This window comes from Ovis canadensis, chromosome 1, assembly GCF_042477335.2.
Source record: "Ovis canadensis isolate MfBH-ARS-UI-01 breed Bighorn chromosome 1, ARS-UI_OviCan_v2, whole genome shotgun sequence".
Lineage (NCBI taxonomy): Eukaryota > Metazoa > Chordata > Mammalia > Artiodactyla > Bovidae > Ovis > Ovis canadensis.
In genome coordinates, this window is record NC_091245.1 from 176,463,511 (window position 1) to 176,483,963 (window position 20,453).

The window sequence follows — 20,453 nt, forward strand, 5'->3', positions numbered from 1 at the left end:
GTAATCACTTCTGTATGTGCTCTCCACAGTCTGGATCTCTCAGAGATGTTCAAGGTGTTACACAGAGAAGAGAAGAGGGAGGAAGGAGAGAAGTGGCCAGGAGGATAAAAGGGAGAATCAAAAGGAGAGAGACTGATCTAGCCAGTAATCAGTTTCCTACATGTTTTCCACAGCTTGGAACACACAGAGATTCACAGAGTTCAGTAGAGAAGAGAAGGGGGAGGGAGGAGATAGAGGCAACCTGGTGGAGAAAAAGAAGAGTCCAAAGGGGGAGAGAGCAATCCAGCCAGTAATCTCGCTCCCAAATAAAAATGGGTACTGAAGATTGGGTTCTTAAAGGTACAAAATTGATAACAAATACCAAAAAGCAAGGATTAAAAATCTAGAGTAGAGGTTGGATTCTCAAAAATACAATATTAAAGAAAAAAACAAAGTCAGAAAAATTAAAAAATGTATGTATGAAGTTTGCTTTAAAAATAGGGTCTTTTTTTTTCCCCCAAGGTTCAGTTCAGTTCAGTCGCTCAGTCGTGTCCAAAATAGTAGGTTATAAAAATGAAAATTAAAGGAGTATCAGAGGCCTTACAAATTTTAAAAATTGTTTTTTAATTTAAAAAATGATAATAGTAAAAATATATCTAGGACTTTCTCTGGTGGTGTTGTGAACAGTGTAAGGTCAGTTCATTTCAGATAGTTCCTTGATCTGGCTTATACTTCTCCAGATCTACAGGCCCCTTCCTATATCAGTCAGTCAGTCAGTTCAGTCGCTCAGTTGTATCTGACTCTTTGCGACCCCATGAATCACAGCACGCCAGGCTTCCCTGTCCATCACCAACTCCTGGAGTTCACTCAGACTCATGTCCATTGAGTCAGTGATCCCATCCAGCCATCTCATCCTCTGTTGTCCCCTTCTCCTCCTGCCCCCAATCCCTCCCAGCATCAGAGTCTTTTCCAGTGAGTCAACTCTTCGCCTGAGGTGGCCAAAGGACTGGAGTTTCTGCTTTAGCATCATTCCTTCCAAAGAAATCCCAGGGCTGATCTCCTTCAGAATGGACTGGTTGGATCTCCTTGCAGTCCAAGGGACTCTCAAGAGTCTTCTCCAACACCACAGTTCAGAAGCATCAATTCTTTGGCGCTCAGCTTTCTTCACAGTCCAACTCTCACATCTATACATGACCACTGGAAAAACCATAGCCTTGACTAGACAGACTTTAGTTGGCAAAGTAATGTCTCTGCTTTTCAATATGCTATCTAGGTTGGTCATAACTTTTCTTCCAAGGAGTAAGCGTCTTTTAATTTCATGGCTGCAGTCACCATCTGCAGTGACTTCGCAGCCAAAAAATAAATAAAGCCTGACACTGTTTCCACTGTTTCCCCATCTATTTCCCATGAAGTGATGGGACCAGATGCCATGATCTTCGTTTTCTGAATGTTGAGCTTTAAGCCAACTTTTTCACTCTCCTCTTTCACTTTCATCAAGAGGCTTTTTAGTTCCTCTTCACTTTCTGCCATAAGGGTGGTATCATCTGCATATCTGAGATTATTGATATTTCTCCCGGCAATCTTGATTCCAGCTTATACTTCTTCCAGCCCAGTGTTTCTCATGGTGTACTCTGCATAGAAGTTAAATAAGCAGGGTGACAATATACAGCCTTGATGGACTCCTTTTCCTATTTGGAACCAGTCTGTTGTTCCATGTCCAGTTCTAAGTGTTGCTTCCTGACCTGCATATAGGTTTCTCAAGAGGCAGGTCAGGTGGTCTGATATTCCTATCTCTTTCAGGATTTTCCAGTTTATTGTGATCCACACAGTCAAAGGCTTTGGCATAGTCAATAAAGCATAAATAGATGTTTTTCTGGAACTCTCTTGCTTTTTCAATGATCCAGCCTAAAAAAGTGACCACCACCATCCCCTTGAGTCAGGGTGGAAATTAGACACTGAAGAGGCCAGCAGACAGAAGAAGCTAAAATAAACAGAGGGAATCCCAAGCAGTTCAATCCTAAAAGAAATCAATGCTCAATATTCATTGGAAGGACTAATGCTGAAGCTAAAGCTCCAATATTTTGGCCACCATGATGCTGGGAAAGATTGAAGGCAGGAAGAGAAGGGGACGACAGAGGATGAGACAGTTGGATGGCATTGGCAACTCAATGGAAGTAAGTTTGAGTAAGCTCCAGGAGATGGTGAAGGACGGGGTAGCCTGGCATGCTTCAGTCCATGGGGTTGCAAAGAGTCAGACACAACTGAGTGACTGAACAACAACCACAAGGTGGTTTAAATAGTGAACATGTATTTCTTATGGTTCTGGAGGCCAGAAAGTCCAAGATGAAGGTGCTTGCAGATCCAGTGTCTGGTGAGGGCCCACTTTCTGATTTGTAGCTTGTGTCTTCTCACTATGTCCTTGCATGTTGGAGAGCAGAGAGAGAAACAAGCTGTCTTGTATGGATGCTCTTCCCATCTGGAGGGCCCTCTCTCCCAATACCGTTTCATTGGGTATTAGGGTTTCAGCATATGAGTTTTGAAGAGATGCAAACATGCAGTCCATAACAGAAAGGATCCTGTCAAACTGCATTAGATGACTACAGGAAATAGCTTTCATAGAAACTAGTCTTTCTTTTCCCATCAGTCTCAGAGATAGTTCCTATGCCTTTGTGTTGTGGTGTGGGTTGTGGTGAAGAAGACTCTTGAGAGTTGCTTGGACTGCAAGCAGATCAAACCAGCCAATCCTAAAGGGTGTCAACCCTGAATATTCATTGGAAGGACTGATCCTGAAGCTGAAGTTCCAATACTTTGGCCACCTGATGCAAAGAGCTGACTCATTAGAAAAGACCCTGATGCTGGGAAAGACTGAAGGCAAAAAGAGAAGAGGATGACAGAGGACAGGGTGATTGGATGGCATCATCAGCTCAGTGGACATGAGTTTGAGCAAACTCTTGCAAACAGTGGAGGACAGGGAATCCTGGCATGCTGCAATCCACAGGGTCACAGGACTAAACAACAACAACATGCCATTAGGCACATTGTGGTATAAATTGTCTGGCCTTCACACATTTCCAATACTAGCTAGAGATTAGATTTCTTGTATTTCTTATAGATTTCAAATATTAAGTTAATACTTGTCCAACTTTCTCTAGCTTCCAAATTTGATGACATTTTTCTCTCTTCTGCTTTTTGGATTTGTATCTTTCTCTCTCTCAAAAAAAAAATTAGTTCCCTAAATTTTTATTTACCTAAGGAGGTAAAATATAAAATTAGAAACGTGTTCAACTGCTGTTTTAACCCAGAAATCCAGGGAGCTCACTTCTTGACTTGTAGACAGTAGGCATTTTCTTTTCATTTGTTGCTGAATTCCTGAAATGTATCCTGCGTTTACCTCTAGTTGCTCTGATAACTCAGATTATTCATATTACTGTATTCTGATCAGGTCCTGTGTTCATATGACTAAAAACCTAGAGTGTTGTGATTTATGGCAGATTCTTAAATTGAGCCATTCAGTCTACCCTAAGTTTGCTTTTTGTTCTTGGTAGCACTCCATTGTAATGCAGATAGAAGGCTTCTATCAACAGTCTAGAAACAAGTTGAAATGAAAGTGAATTATCTATACCTATGTCTTCTCTATTTGCATGAGAGAAGTGGAAAGATAATCAATTCATGGATGTCTTTTTAAAATGAAAGCCACATTTCTTGCCTTCGTGGTTGTGAAAATTTGACCCATCTTTTGAGCAAATTGAGCAATGATTTAAAATTCTTGGTTATACATTCCAGATTTAAATTAAGATTTCAAAATGCAGTTGTTAATTTGGAAAAAAATGACCTCATCAAATGCTAAGCTTGCTTTGGCTTCACATTTGATTTATAGGTTGGTAAGAAAAGAATTTTATTAAAAAAATTCAGAAGTTATGTTCACAATAAAAGCATATAGATGAAAATTAGCCTCTTTCTTCTATAAACTTCACCAGAGTGTAGTTTCTCCTCTTAGAGGCAATAGGCCATATTAAATTTACTATATATGTCCTGAAAAATTATCTGGGTGAATATAATCATGTACATACTGTGAATATAATCATGTATATAGTATGTGAGCTTTTTTATGCTAACAAGATCATAATATGTATGCTGTTATATGCCTTATTTTAACTGTGTTTCTGAAGATTATACCATATCAGCATATTTAGATCTCCCTTATCCTTTTATAATTTTTTTGTAGAAATAGAATAAATACCAGGAAGTACACAAACACGCATATAGTTAAGTGAATCAGCAGAGAACAAAAACCTATCAGGTAACAACCACCTGGCTAGCCAAGCAGTCAGACATTCCTAACCCTTCTTGTTCCCTCCAAGTTACTACCATCTCTCTCCCTCAAAGGAAGCCTCTTCCAAACTTTTATGATATCCTTCTCTTTCCTTTAGTTTTAGTACCTAAGTATAAATCCTTAAACCTTATAGTTTTGCATGTTTAGAGTTTTTTGCCTGGGTTAGAATATCAGGCAATTTAAGTCATGAAAAATTTAGCAATAATTTTAAAATTCTTGATTTTACAGGAATTGTTTTGTGTCTGGCATATTTAGTGCTATTTGTCCCATTTATTTTATTATTTTTCCCCCCTCTAAGAATTTCTTCTTTCTGGCTTTATCAAAAAATTATTACTCATTCTTTTCTTTACTGCCTTGAAAGTTACACAGTCTGGTCACCAGTACACTGGTTAACCATAAAATTGTGACATACATTTTTGGTTTTCAAATCCTTATATTCATTGGTATTTACCTTCTTCATGGGCAGTGCAAGAACCTGAGGCTCCTTTTAGATATATCAACTCTAATCTCCTCTGATTAGCCCCGCTCTCTTGGGGCTTCCCTCATAGCTCAGTTGGTAAATTTTCTGCCTGCAATGCAGTTGACCAGCTTCGATTCCTGGGTCAGAGAGATCCCCCAGAGAAGGAAATGGCAACCCACTCTAGTATTCTTGCCTGGAGAATCCCATGGACAGAGGAGCCTGACAGACTACGGTCCACGGGATTGCAAGAGTCAGACACGACTCAGTGACTAAACCACCACCACCTAAACTTAATTTTAAGCCATTATTGTTATGCCCTTTAGTTCACTATCATCATTATCAGTTTACTTGTTTAAATTCATGTTTACATTGCTCTTCATTCCATTCTAAATCTGGGTCTCCTGGTACTATTTTCCATCTGCTGCAAAGCATGTTTTTAGTATCTTGTTTAGTGCAGATCTAACTGGCTATGAATTCTGATCTACTGATTAAAATTATTTATTTCAGTCTTATTGAAATATTATTTTGCTAAACTTTTAATTCTAGGTTGGGAGTTATTTTCTTTTAATATTTTGAACGTATTATTTTGTGTTTTCTGGTTTTTATTAACTCTATTAAAAGTTAGCTATCTGCCTAATTGTTGTTCCTTTAAAGGCAGTTTGCCTTTGTTTACGTCCAGCTGGTTTAAAACTTTTTCTTTGGGTTTTACAATTTCACAATTGGGTCCCTGGTGTTTTTCTCTTTATTCTTTTTAGAATTGTTTTGGCTTCTAAGTCTGTATATTGATGTCTTTCATTTTTGGAAACCTTTTTATCCATTATCTCTTCAAATAATTCTTCTTGCCCATTCTTTTTCCCTCCCTAGAATTCCACTTGTATGGTACCTTCTCACTGTATCTTCAGTTTCTTCCTTTCTAATCTCACTCTTTTGTTTTTCTTTGCTTCATTTGGGATAGTTCTTTCAAGCCAGTCAGTATCCAGGCTACTAATTCCTTTTGGCTGTCTAAATGGGTGTTAAATCAGTTTATGAAATTGTCACTAATTTTGGTTATTATTTTCCAGTTCTTGTAATTTCTATTTATGGTTTTTAACCCTCTACAAAAATTCTCCATCTTGTCCTATCTACTTAATCTAAGGAAGTATGGTTATTTTAACATCTCTGTCTAAAAACTCCAACCTTTAAGGTACTTGTGAGTTCTATTTGCTGTTTATTATCTTGTCTCTGAGTGCCTAGTTATTTTTTATTGTGTGCCAGAAAATGTATTTGCAAAAATGTTGTAGAAATGATTTTCAGCTTGGGGTAATATCTTCTGGTAAAGAAGATTTGTGGTTTTTTTTTTGTTTTTTGTTTTTTTTAATTCATATGGGGATACCACTACTCTGAAACAACCTTAATCTGATTTCTTCCACAGCATGTAGAAGAGTATAAATGCTACACAAGATGCGATGGTGATACTTCTTTTGAATGATGCTGAAGTATCTTCTGTGGTAAGTTGGGAGATAAACAATCAGATTTTAGTATAGTCTGTGCTGGCTATTTGTTTAATACTTCACTGTGTACCAGGTAGTATTATAAGTGTTTTTGAATATCATTAAATAGTTCTTATAAAAATGATTCCAAGATGGATATTACTATTATCCCTATGTTATAGATGTAAAATTGGACAAAGAGGAGTTGGGTGATTTGGCCAATGATACATGGCTTTAAATGGAAAACGTGAGCTCTGGATCCGAGTAATCTAATTCTAGAGTCTCTGATCCTAACCAATGTGATAGAAAACTTTCTTTAGGGGAAAAAACTGCCAGGTATTGTTAGTACCAATTTCTCTGAGCTCCTTTTACTCAGGTCCTGGATGCTAAATGTATTGAACCAAATGGCAAACACTATTAACAGAATTTCTTAAGTTTTTCTAAGGGCAGGTTTTATGAATGGTCACTAGGCTAAGTTAAAGAAATTGATTTGGTAAGAAATAATGCTGTTGAGGTGAATTTAGAGCCTATACTACTACATTATTCTACGAAATGACAAAATTAGGAATTATGTGGGGAAGGGCAGTTAGGACTCGGCCTCTCGACTTTGTTTAATGATTATAAATTTCAGTTTAAAATGCATTATCTGTTATTTTGGCAGCAGTGCCGGTGTCAAGAAGAAAATCACAATAGGATTGTTATGTGGGTGAGGGGACTCCCTAAAGAAGTCTCGTTCTGTGAAAACTCACTGCTACGGTTCAGAGTTGGGAGGAAGCAGAATGAACAGTGGGTCAACTGTGTGGCCTCTGTAGACTCCTTTACACTGAGGCTAGATGGAAAAACTGCCTTTCAGAACTCAGAATCTTTGCTTGATTCATGCGTGGGATTTGTTTATTGTGTTTCTTTTCACAATGACTGCTCAGCCTGCTTCAGCATGAACAGTTGGCTTGGTACCCAGAGAGTGTTTGATTAGCTAAGTTAGGAAGCAAGATGCCATACATTATAGAGGAAATTTATCCTGGATAAATGTAGATCATTTAGTCAAATTGCTAGACTCTCAGCATGCTCTGGCTCCCCTGGGAGAAAATGCCATAGGAACTTTCTTAGAAACACAAGAAAACAGAACTTATTTTCAAGGAACCTGAAGAGCATGACCTAACATAAGATCCAGGGCCAGCCAATATGACCTTTGAGGGAAAGATGCAATAAGAAAATGATCACAGTGACACGTGAAACTAATCCTACAGAGGGCTTTTGAATCAGAACTCCTCCTAGTTGCAAGTGACAGAAACCAGATTTCAGTCTAATCATAGCCATCAAGAGATGGGGAAGAGGAACAAATTATGGTCTTTGGGCTGACTGCACTGCATATCAGTATAAATTTATGCTTATTTATTCGATGGACAGAGAACCAAAATACTTTCAGTAGGACTAAATGTACTTTGGAAGGCTCTGAACTTAAAGCGAGGAGAAAGAATTCATTGGCTCATAATACTGAGAATAATAAGCATGGGACTAAATTAAACCTGACTGGATCCAGAGGCTGAAAAGATACTACTGCTGACCTTGCACCATCCAACCTACCTTTGCTCTCTGCTCCTCTTTTTATGGGTTTATTAACTCCTGCCGCATATGTGCTGCTCCTGTGTTATTAGAGAAGACAAACACAGGTGTGTTTCTCTCTCTAGATTAGTCAGGCCTGGGACAAGTGTTGCATTGGTTACCAACTGATGCATAACAAATAATCCCCCAACTCAGCAGCTTAAAACAACAAACATTTATCATCTTGCACAGTTTCTGAGAGTGAGAAATCTAGAAGCAGCTTGAAAGTGAAAGTCGCTTAGTCGTGTCTGACTCTTTATGACCCCATGGCCTATACAATCCATGGAATTCTCCAGGCCAGAATACTGGAGTGGGTAGTCCTTCCCTTCTCCACGGCATCTTCCCAACCCAAGGATCGAACCCAGGTCTCCCACGTTGCAGGCAGATTCTTTACCAACTAAACCACAACGGAAGCCCAGAAGCGGCTTAGCTGGATGTTTCTGGCTCCAGGTCTCCCATTGGATTGCAGTTAAGATGTAAACTGTTGGCCAGGGCTGCAGTCATCTGAAGAAGCTGGAGAAACTGCTTCCAGGCTCATTCCTGTGGTTGCTGGTTGGGAGAGTCATTTACTTGTCACATAGATCTCTCCACAGAGGCTTCTCATACAGCGTGACAGCTGGCTTCCCCCAGAGTGAACAATCAGGGAGCAAGAGAAACCAAACTGGAGGACACAGTTCTATAACCCAATTAGGAACATATCATTTCTGCAGTATTCTATTGGGAAGACAGACCTGTGTGCCAGTCCAATGTAGGATACTGGAGTCTGATCACTGAGTTGCCATTCAAAGGCTGGCTCTCACAGTGGTCAAACTCTCTGATGACCCCAGGATTTTTGCTTGCTGGTATACACACTCTGCAGGATTCCCTTTGAATGTGGACTGGGTCTGTGAACATGATTTGGTAGTCACAGCCTTGATTAGAATATACTCCCTGACAAAGTTGATTTTTCTTGATTTGCAGTTGATTTTGAGGTAACCAAGAGACAGAATTCTGAGTGGGCCTGACCCTAAGCAGTGAGTCCTTTAGCAGAGGCTCAGAACCTTGAAACAGGAAGCTACGTTCCTGCTGGCCTTGAAGCAGCAGACCACCCTGTGGAGGAGAGGACTATGTGCCAGGGGATGGTGGGGGGGCGTCAGCACTACAGCTGCAAGGAACCAGATTCCACTGACAGTCAGTGATCCTGGAAAATGACTACAGGCCTCAGATGAGATAGCAGCCCCTGCTGACAACCTGGACTGCAGCTGGGTGATACCTTGAGCACAAAATTCTGTTAAGCTATTGTGACTGTGAGATAATACAAGTGTGTTGTTCTAAGCTATTAAATGTGTGGTGTTTGTTATGCAGCCTAGGACCTAACACAGGTGCCTATCTGTGAAAGGCAAGGGCCAGACGGGTGTCACCTCTCTCAATCTCTCCTCATATTGTGAATTAGGAAGAAGATCCCCAAGGAGGGAAAGATGCTATTGGAGAAATGACACAATGGCAGGGACTGCTAGCAGAACAAATTAACTCTCAGAGTTTATTAGAATATTTCAAGCCTGGAGACCCTAGTCATTAGAAGGATATCCTTCAAACAATATCCTCCACTAACATCTAAAACATTGTTCTCAAATGTGATCTGTGCAACCTGAGGTGGAACTCTCTGGAGTGTTTGTGAAAATGTAGCCCTCACTCCAGATACAGTGAGTCAACCTCTGGGATGGGTGAGGGGAGGCATCTAGCTTAGGGTTACGCATTGTTTTTACTTTTCACAGAGTTTTTTCCTTGGGAAGATTTTTCAAATCTGAAAATAGAAACGAAATCATGGTAAAATCCTGACTTGCATTATAAATTTCATAGGAGAGCTTCCTATAAGATGAAATATCAATCCAGCATTTAAAATCATCTGATAAATAAGGTACCTTTATATACTGTATTTTATGTCTCCATAAAAAAACAAACCCCCCAACTGATCCCGATGGTGGGTTGCATACAACAGACACCTAGAGAAAGGTGGTATTCGGAATTAGCCATGGGCCCTTACTGGGATAAAAGGCAGGGAAGCTCCCTTCTATGATCTGGGACAGAAATGTGAAACCTCATGATAAGAGGTTGCCAAATGTCTCACTAACCTTTCCCCGTCAGGCAACTGGGCATCTCCTTGGGGGCACTGCTGAGTGTGTGGGTAGCTGTTGCCAAAATTAAGAGAGTGGAGGCTGATGAGGCATGCTGACCACTCAAATTGTGTTCCTGGCTCTGATCCAAGATCAGAGGCATTAGGTGGAAGTGATACGATTCAAATGTAGGCAATCTCACTCTCTAGCCTTAGTTCTTAACCACTTCTGTATGTGTGTGTGTGCCCCTGCCAAAGCAGCCAAGTTGTCTTCATATGAAAGAAGCTAATGCTCGCTGCCCCCATGGTACAGTTGCCAGAATTGACAAACAGAAACACAAGACTCCCAGTTCAATCTGAATTGCAGATAATCAATAAATGACTTGTTTTAGTATGAGTGAGGCTTCGCAGGTGGCGCTAGTGGTAAAGAATCCACCTGCCAGTGCTGGAGAGGTAGGAGACACAAGTTTGATCCCTGGGTTAGTAAGCTCCCCTGGAGGAAAAAATGGCAACCCACTGTAGTATTCTTGCCTAGAGAATCCTGTGGACAGCAGAGCCTGGTGGGCTAGAGTCCATGGGGTCACAAAGAGTTGGATATGACCGAGCAACTAAGCATGAGTATGAGTATGTCCCAAATATTGCCTCAGACATACTTGTACTAAAATATTATTAGTTGTTTATCTGAATTTAAGTTTAACTGGGTGTCCTATGTTTTATCTGGCAACCCTACACAGCCCAACACCTTATCTCTCTTTTCACCATTGTTCTCTGAGTAACACAAAGTAATTTAAATTCAGCACATACATGCCTTAGAGGATACAGTGAAGAAAACATTTTCAGAGGAAATTTAAGAAATTCAGATCTGCTGAAATCATTGCAGCAGTCCTCACCAGGTAGTCTGTATTCAATGAGCTATCCTGCGCAGCCAGCTTTAATTTCAAGTTTGATGGCCTGGTGAGTGCAAACCATTGCCGAGTACTGTCCTACACTAGGTAACACTGAATGCCTTCCTCTTTATCATTCTCGGGTTTCTTTGCTGTCAATGTCTACAAAAACTAAAAAGAAAAAAACATTAGTTTGAATATGTGTGTGTCTGGCCTACCTACCTCTCATTTTGTTCTGCTGTTGGAGCTCAGAAAAATCTTCTTTCCTAAGAAACAGAATGCTGAGCCAGGCTGCAGACTCCTTTAAAAATGCACATTGGCAACTGTTTTTGTAGGCTCAGACTGCGGAGAAGCTGCAATGAAAATGAGATCCCTAAACTCAGCAGAGTTAAGAATCACGCTGAAGGCAAGTGTTTGCAGTCCAGGTGGGTGTGGTCAGAGATCCAAAGGCAGTGCAGTAATCAGGGCTCAGGAAATATCAGACAAGCAGAAATCTTTGGCTCAAATCAAACATGGAGTTTTTAGGAATTAAATTGATGATCCAGCCCTTATAGTCTAGTTTTTGTCTTTTGGAGGTTTTTGTTTGTTTTTTTTAACTTTTTTTTGGTTATTTTTTAAAAATTCAATTGTTATCAATGTTTGCAATGACTAAACTAGGGAACTAGATGAGAATAAAGTGTGACTATCTACATGTATGGGCATCCCTGGTGGCTCAGCAGTAAATAATCTGCCTGTCAATGCAGGAGACACAGTTTCAATTCCTGGGTCAGGAAGATTCCCTGGAGAAGGAAATGGCAACCCATTCCAGTATTCTTGCCTGGGAAATCCCATGGACAAAGGAGCCTGGCAGGCTACAATACAGTCCATGGGGTCCCACAGTTAGATACAACTTAGCAACTAAACGACAACCATCCACAGGCACATCTTTCAAGCCTTTGAAAATAGGATGTGATATTACTTTTGATCAACTGTTTTGAAGGTACAGGGTATGCAGATGGTTACCATTTGGCTTTCCTACTCTAGGTGGCCTTTACAAGTAAGAGGTCAAAGAGCTGATGTTCGGAGTCCAAAAGTTGTCAAAGATAGACATTTCTGGTATATACTCAGAGGAAAATGTGATAATTATAGATACCCCAGGGACTAGTGTGAGTGAACTTATCTGATCCACAGACAGTCTTTCTGGGAAAATAGCATCCATTTCAAGTATTTACAACAGAGAGTATTTAATCCCAGAAACCAGGTGGTAGAAAAGTAGAGATCTCAAAGAGAAGAGAGTGAGGAACTTAGGAAACAGGAGCATGCTACCTCTATGATGAAAGGAATTGATGCTATGGGATCCCAAGAATGAGGTCACCTTGTGGAAGCTGGAACCTTGACAGGTCTGCCTGATGGGATCGTGACCTATGGAAAGGATGGAGCTGGTGCCAGAAAAACGGCCCAACACATCATTCTTTGCTCAGGTGGTGATTCTCATATGCTGTTCAAATGTTGTTTACTGGCAGATGAGCCTCTACTCATTTCTGTGTTTCTGTAGCTAGAAACAAACAGCACCTGTTTAGGGGGAGAAGTCTGGTTCACAGAACTTTAGTCTATGAAACACTTCCTTCTTCTGTGGAGGCTTCTGGGTTCAATAGACACTGGCAAATTCAGGCAGAGAGAGGGAGATACCAACCAACGCTGCTGCTGCTGCTGCTGCTAAGTCAATTCAGTCGTGTCTGACTCCGTGCAACACCATAGACGGCAGCCAACCAGGCTCCCCCGTCCCTGGGATTCTCCAGGCAAGAACACTGCAGTGGGTTGCCATTTCCTTCTCCAATGCATGAAAGTGAAAAGTGAAAGAGAAGTCACTTAGTCGTGTCTGACTCTTCGTGACCCCATGGACTACAGCCTCCCAGGCTCCTCCATCCATGGGATTTTCCAGGCAAGAGTACTGGAGTGGGGTGCCATCACCTTCTCCAACCAACCAACACTACTAAGAGGGTTTTTCAAAGTGAGGCATCCTTGCCCATGTTCTCATCTGTGCAGGTGGTGAGTTCCAGGCCCAGCATGATTCCCTATGGGATGATGGTTTTGCTTCTCTTCATATGGGCCTCCAGTCCCTACTCTTCAAAGATTAGCTACCACTGCCTTTGAGAAATAGAAATTTTCTCATCTATCCACATCTTGAGCAAGCCTGTCTTCTGGTAATTCCTCCTTGTCTCACCTTGAGAGATCTAGACCCTAGCCCTTCCTCTAGACCCTCGCCCTTCCATGGATGCACCGCCACCCTTCCTTCCCTCTTTCCCCAGGCCTATAAACACACTGAACAACATTCCTTGACCCCATTGTTCTCTTTACTTATGATCCTAGTTCCCAGCTACCTTTACCTTCCAAGTTGTTTCTGGAACCGTATCTGTTTGCTGCCCCTTCTCTCTGCATACTGACTAAAGTTCTGTGAACCAGACTTCTCCCCCTAAACAGGCGCTGCATCTAGGAGCAGTAATAGATTTGACAAAGCCAGCGCTCATTAAAATCAGTGCTTCTCAGCTCTGTAGTTAAAGGAACAGTAAAGTTTTGTTTCTAATCTGTCATGGACAAATTCATTGGGAAGATGTAATAAAAATGAATTTCTAGAAAAATGAAATTCGAAAGAACATAAAATGTAAGCCCTGATTTTTTATTATTACATACAATAGGCATAAAGATTTTGATACCAATTTGACAGAGTAATTTTAAATACTTATTCTGTATTCCTATACTTTTGGTGTTATGAACCAGTAATAAACAGCTCACTGACTGGCACCAGCCTGCAGACCCCCCTACTTTGAGTAGCTCTGCTTTAGAGGATATTCCCCTTCAAATTCTGTTTCAGTCTATGGTCCAGAAGAAATGCTTTACTACCAGCAGCACACACCGCATAAAGTATGGATAGAAGAGAAGACGTTTTAGTCTAAGTCACAGCACAGACTATGGTCATTCTTTCTGCCGCTTGTCCCTAAGCCAGAGCTGATACCCATGCCTTCTTTTTGCTATTACTCATTCTGTGATCTTACCTTGAGCCCATCCCTCTGCTATTTCCCCAGCAGGGTAGCCCGAACTTTGATTCTTGAGCTGTTTCAGTTCTTGGTGCTCTTCCCTATATAGTCCCCCATTAACCTCACCCACAGCATATCAAAAAAGAAAGGGATCCACTAAGTTCCTATCATATTCCTCCCAGTTGTACAGCAGTAATTGCAAATCATCTTATTAGTCATGGTCAGTCAGCCCAGCCAAGACAGTATCCTACTTTTCTGCTATTTTTTCCTTGGCATGAAGAGCTCAAATGACCAGTTTTAGCTTCAATTCAGAAGAACCAAACTGCGTCCCATGGTAAAAGTCTTCCCTTAAGTATTAAAAGAAAGGATGGATGGACATTAAAGGGACAGTGTGTTACAAATAGGAGAGTGGGTTAATCAGCTATCGTTTTTAGACACTCTATGGTTCTTAGACCTATATCTTGTCACTATGAGGAGACAGTGCCTTATTTAGCACACGGTTCAGAGCCTAACCAGTACTCTGCCAAGTAGCTCTGTCAAGTAACTTCCAAGGTGGAAGAAGACGCCCTGTGAGATTGCTGAGCTAGGTTCTTAGAGACCACTCCACCGTGTTAAAAGGTTAACAACTTCATTGATAGGGAACATAAAAGGAGGAGTTACATTTGAATTAGTCCCTGGCCTTTGTTTCTGATCAAGGAACTCCCGTCATAGCCAATTTAGGTGGGATAAAAAAAAGGCACATGGAGTGTTCCGGAAGTCCTCAGTGGCAATCTGCAGTGGCAGTCAGCTGTAGCATAGCCTGGTTTGCTTTGATGCAGGAAAGGAACAGCCACAGCTGCCTTATTCGGGTTCCATGCGAATGCTCACCAGAAAGGGTTCACCACAGAAGAGGCTCTCAGTTACATGAATAAGTAACGATGGAATCAGGTTAGGTTGGCCTCTTTTTTTCACGCTTGCTCAGTAGACTCCTGATCAGCCTCATGCTCTGGATCCGTTCCTAATGTTCTGTATTCTCTTCATTTCCTCAGTCTTCCAATCAGCCTTCTTCCATCGCCTTAACAAACAAGTCCAAAACGTGGTACAGAGCCTGGCCTAAAGCCTCCTCTTCATTCAGCCAAAGCTACATTAGGCACTATTCAATGTCCTAGCGACATTGTCCCCTACTCCCTTGCCCTTCAGGCTTACCTGTCAGGGGCTCTAAACCTATAGAGCCTACTCACAGGGGACAACAGCTCTTCTCCTGCAAAACCATCCTTGGCGTGTGTGTGCGCGCATACTTGGCCACTTCAGTTGTAATTGATTCTTTGCAACCCTCTGGGCTATAGCCCACCAGGCTCCTCTGTCCATGGGATTTGCTAGGCAAGAATACTGGAGTGGGTTGCCATGCTCTGCCCCAGGGGATCTTCCCAACTCAGGGATCGCGCGAACCCACGTCTCTTATGTCTCCAGCATTGGCAGGCAGGTTCTTTATTGCTAGGGCCACCCAGGAAGCCAACCATCCTTAGTACTCAACAGCTTGTTAAGGGAACCCTCTTTGAGGCCATAAGCTCTGGTTGAGGATGAAACAGCAGTGTGGTAGGCTCTGTGGGCATGTAAACAATCTGCTTGTACAATTTATTTTGTCTTTCAGAGCTTGATGGAATGCTGGAAGGTGTACTCAGCTTTGTTTTTACATTGTGGTAGATATTGGATCTCTGATCTGTAGAGTCTAAAACTGAAGTATCTTCTTCAGAAAATCTGTGTTATCTGATCCTCCTAGACACAATTTCTGAAAGAAAAATCCCTTGCTAAAGGAAGCAAAGCCTTTCTTCAAAATCTAGCTTTTATTGCAATTCTCTTACTAGGAATTGCCACAGGCATCATTTAATATCCAGATCTGTCTCAGTCATCACATTACCTAGTCAGCTTGGTCTGTAAGGGACCAATATACTCACGTGCCCAGATGAGTCAAATGAATGTACTCTGCATTTAAAAAGTCTGAAGACCAACTTAAAGCTTCTATATTGTCCCCTCATTACTCTTAACTCTACAAATTTAACAATAAACTTATGACATAGAAGTACATATAATTATGTCATGATGTGTCCAATGTATTCTTTTTATAAATATTCATGTCCTTGTTGTATCATACACTGTGAAATTACTTTACTGTTTTATAAACTTATTTTTAAAGGTTTCTTGAAAATAAGTATCTACTCCTTTTGTTTGAAAGAAATAAGGAGAAACAGGAACCCTAGAGAGTGAAATTAGCCAGGCAAACTCTTTCTAGTTGTATAACAGAAAACTTCCATTATTTGCAAGATAAAGCTTCAGCTGAGAATCAGTATTTTCCTTTTAATGTTGACACTAAAAAGAAACAGGAATTTTAAGGTTAATGTGGTTCTGCTAATAGAAATCTATTCCTATAAAAAAAAAAAACTGAAGGCACATTAAACTTACTACAAAGTTCCAATGGCTCATAACTAATGTTTGTTTTAGCTTCAAGATTAAAAGTGGTTTTGTTACCATTAGCAAGAAAATGCATATTTCTAACTATACTTTGTTAAGACTGAATACAAGTTCTTTTAGTATTTTGATGTAGGGAGAACAGACTTTTTTCTTTATGTAGACAAAAATGGAGCCTGCTTCCTGTGTCAGCAGCTCTTCATCAGGTAAAAAAAGTTATTTTTATTTTGTGTCACTTTGGAATGTTCAGAGACATTTGAAGACCTAACTAACAGCAACTTAAACTTAATTAACAGGAACTCTAAAGATAGAAAATCCATAACAAGCAAGTGCTAAGTCACTTCAGTCATGTCTGACTCTGTGCGACCCCATAGATGGCAGCCCACCAGGCTCCCCTGTCCCTGGGATTCTCCAGGCAAGAACACTGGAGTGGGTTGCCAAGTATAAGGACTTAAAAATACTATTAGATTCTTTCCATCCTCCTGCTCTATTATTCTTATTTTGTTGATTTTTTTAGTCCTCCCATGTGTTTCCTCACATCCATAGGGTGGCTGCTGCAGCTCCAGGCATCAAATCAATGCTCAGAAAATAGAGAAAGGGGGGCGAGGGGGTTTCTGTGAAGTTCTGCTCTTGCATCTGTCCCTGTTATGAGGATTCCATGGAAATTCTCCCAACAGACTTTTGTTTATGTTCCATTGTCCAAAAAAGTATCAATATTTGTTTTTTTCAGTTTGATTTTAGTAGTTAATTTTGGATACAGAGAACCCTTTTGTCATCGTCTTTTAGTCTCAGGGCTAGGAGGAGGAAAATGTGGACATACAAACATATATTGGGAGTTCAGTATTCAAGAGTGAGGTAAGCATGGTTCGCTGTTGGACTCTCAGTTTGCAAGAAAGTTGGAAAGTTCTGACTGGCTTCCACCCTTGACATAGGCCCAGCTCTTCACAGTGGTCACCCCTAGTTTCTCCTTTTCCAAATATAAAGGACTCCTAACCCATGCTGAGTTGTGATGGTCATTTTATTTATTTTTTCTGAACCCTTTTTCAGTTCTCCTTTTCAGTAGAAGTGGTTGTATCCTGCACAGGGCTGGGCAGAGAGGGGGTTCAGTTAGCAAGAAAGAGAAATGGTACTAGTAACTGTCACAGTGTCCTTTTCACTTTATCCATTTCATACTGTTTGCTTTTAAATTGTTTTCTGTCATATCTACTTATTTGATGTTTACAAGCTGGCTTCTTTATCTTCTAAAACACAAATTTGACTTCATCATTAACTTGCCATTTCCTTAATATGGATCACAAGAATGGTCATGATTGAGCCCTTGCATGCCTTTCCAGCATTTTCTCTTCCATGTGGCCTGTTTGGTTTCTGTGTTCTCTTGCAGCTGCATCTTTGTTCTATTGTCTGCCTAGAATATCATCCCTCTTCCACTTCCCTTTACTCTTCCTTACAAGTCAGTTTCTCCTTGTCTTTCAAAACTGATGCTTCAAAAAGCTTTTCTTAAACCCCTGCTCCCTCTTAAGCTCCAGTATTTTCCTTCTGTCCTTCCATAGCACCTGGGCAGGGGATTCCTTAGTGCTGCCTGTATCTGTGTATTTGGATTTATTTGTTTATATAATCCATTTATTTTTTGGTTCCAAACTAAGCTTTTCGAGATTAGGGACTGTCTGACTTAAGGTCCTGTGATATGTAGGAGAGATGTTCAAATTGTGTATTTTAATGGCAAAAAAAGATGGTAGGCTTGCTGGATGACTGGGTTTCCTTACAAAGAAAGATCTAGTCCTGTTACCTAGAAGGTAGGGATAAATTTGAGATATTTCACTTTCTCTTGCTCCTCAGAATTTTAATGTTTCTGACTTTAATTTAGAAATGGTTTGTGAGGAAAAGATAGGGCTGAAGCAATAGAGCTTTACAAACAAAAGTTGTTTGGCAGGATTGACTCTGAGCTGTACAGAGAGCTTATGGATACAAAGCCAAACTGATAACCACTGTACTTTTCGAAATGACCCATTGAGCTGTGCACACAGAACTGGGCCAGCAGTCTTTCCTTTCCTTTTGCACCAGCTAGTCAGGTGAGCTACAGCTTTAAATTCTAAGGACTGAAAACCACCAATTCAGGTATATAGGGGCACAAGTATCTGCCAGAAGGCAGTGCATTGTAAATCATCCCTTAATAAACAATAAGTCTTGCCCAATTAGGTCGTATGGACCCCTGCTTGGACCCTAGCCCAGCCAAGGCCCCTCCCTCATTCAGAAGAGTTCTTTTCCCATTCAGGTTCACACAGTCAAAAAAACAAAATCAAATCTGAGATTAAAGCAGCACAAGCTTTATTCAGTGGCCAGAGAATGCAGAAGCAGAAACTTTGTTCACAAATAACTTCTTGCCTGGGGGACGATTAAGATTTTAAGGGCAGGACTAATGAGAGGGAGGCGTATGCACTGGATTTCTGGGCATAGGCGGGGTTCTTCCTGGAATTGGGATGCCGCCTCTTCTCAACCCTTGTACGGTCCTTTAGCATCTGGTTGGGAAGCAGCTTGAACCATCTTGGTGCACACAGACATTCTTACTGTTACAGTGAGATGGTAACGAGACACACAGGGCCCTTCGTCCCACTTTCAAGGCTGACTCAGCTGACACAAGTTAGTCTTATTCCTGCGCTGTGAACACAGCCAGAGAGTGCGGTTAGCTGTGGTTTTCTGTGGGTTTACTGGAGGGAGGAGCCAGGGTAAGGTTCTGGGGCAACGGTGTTAGTAACATGGCAGCTAAGAGTCTTGTCCTGACTGGGTTTTGCCTCTTCTTCACACTAAATCCTGGATTCTGATACTCATTACAGGTCACTCTATGTTCATTACAGGTCACTCAGCCCTAACACCCTGACAGGTAGATACAAAGAGGAGTTCTTTCCTTCTGTATTTGAAAGAGTGACACAGGGACTGAGTTGGAATAGTTAATTTCATTCTAAGGAATACTGAATATATCATTTCCCACACAGTAGGATATTTATATATGACAACCGTGACCGTCATGGGATTCTGATATCAGACCTGGGTGATCAACCTAAATCAACATTAGGAAGGAAGCCTTCTACTGATTAGCCCAGACTCTTTGACCTCCAGGTGCTGTCACCGCCCCTCTGATATAAAAATGTCATCTCACATTGTCTGAGGTGAGAAGTCACAGTATCATTTTAGAGCTTTCATTATTTAGTTGAAATCCTTACATCGGACATAATCAACCCCAGCAGTTAGTACAGTTAAAAAGAAGTGAGATACCCATATTACATATTTAATTTTTTTTTAAGTTAAAATAATACACTGCTGTCCATTCATTTTCTAGATTTTTTGAGTGGAGGGCACCAAGGCCTTGCTCTGAGTATGGGGCCACTGTTTGATCTTCTATATTATCTTTTTTACACAAACGAATCAATAAAAACTCAGCATCTGATATTTCCAGTTTTTGTTTCTTGAAAGTGACTGGAGAACTTTGTATTCAAATTGTTAAAAAGAATCCAACTCCTTCTAGAGCTTTACAGTTTGTTTTCAGTCTTTCTCTATTGACTCTCCCACACCTAATCCAAACAGCTGAATTTTCTTGCCTCCTTTTTTGTGCTTTATTTAGCTCTCCGAAGCATTCATCTTATTTACCTTAGTTGTTGGAGAAACACCGAGTATGCCTTGTCCTCCCATGTAGTCAATTAACATAATATTTAGTCAGATTGTTTAGTGATGACAACATACCTTCTGAACTGAAGGGAGAAGAAGTGGACTGGCACAGCCAACTGGCTCCCCAGGGCCTTTGATGTGTCATGGACATCTATTCAGGGTCTGTTAAAGAGGGAGAGGTGACTATTTCCAAGAAGTCCTTGGACTTATGTCTGCGCATGTTCAAAACTCATTTTACTTAAGGGCGTCTTGTTCAATTGCTTACTATCTTTCTGTGACTGACAAAACAGCTGCTATCTGCCTTGTTAACCCTGCTTTTTTTTTTTGCCTGTTGTCATGGGTTTGCAGCCTTCTTGCTAAAAACAAAAGACTCCACTCAATCCAGCTGTATTCTTTTTTGTATAGAGCACAATCTAGGGGGATTTATAATCTGCACTTTTGGCAAGAAGAAACATTTCCATGACAGAACTCTGAACTGGAAAATGGCCCTTGAAGGTTAGTGAGTGCCCTGGCCC

At 40.8% G+C, this 20,453-nt stretch overlaps 1 protein-coding gene across 2 annotated transcripts in view; it reads left to right on the forward strand.

The window, feature by feature from the left end:
• HHLA2 (HHLA2 member of B7 family) overlaps positions 1-20,453 on the forward strand; it is a 149,819-nt gene that overhangs the window by 105,738 nt on the left and 23,628 nt on the right. Inside the window, exon 5 of one of the 2 annotated variants that reach the window (XM_069552574.1) lies at positions 6,184-6,259. Coding sequence is in view for 1 of the 2 variants with exons in the window: in XM_069552584.1 (XP_069408685.1) it covers positions 6,237-6,259 (23 nt within the window). In the remaining variant the exon portion in view is untranslated. Of the gene's footprint in view, positions 1-6,180; positions 6,260-20,453 lie in introns of those variants that run through there. The other variant, XM_069552584.1, reaches the window with a different exon arrangement.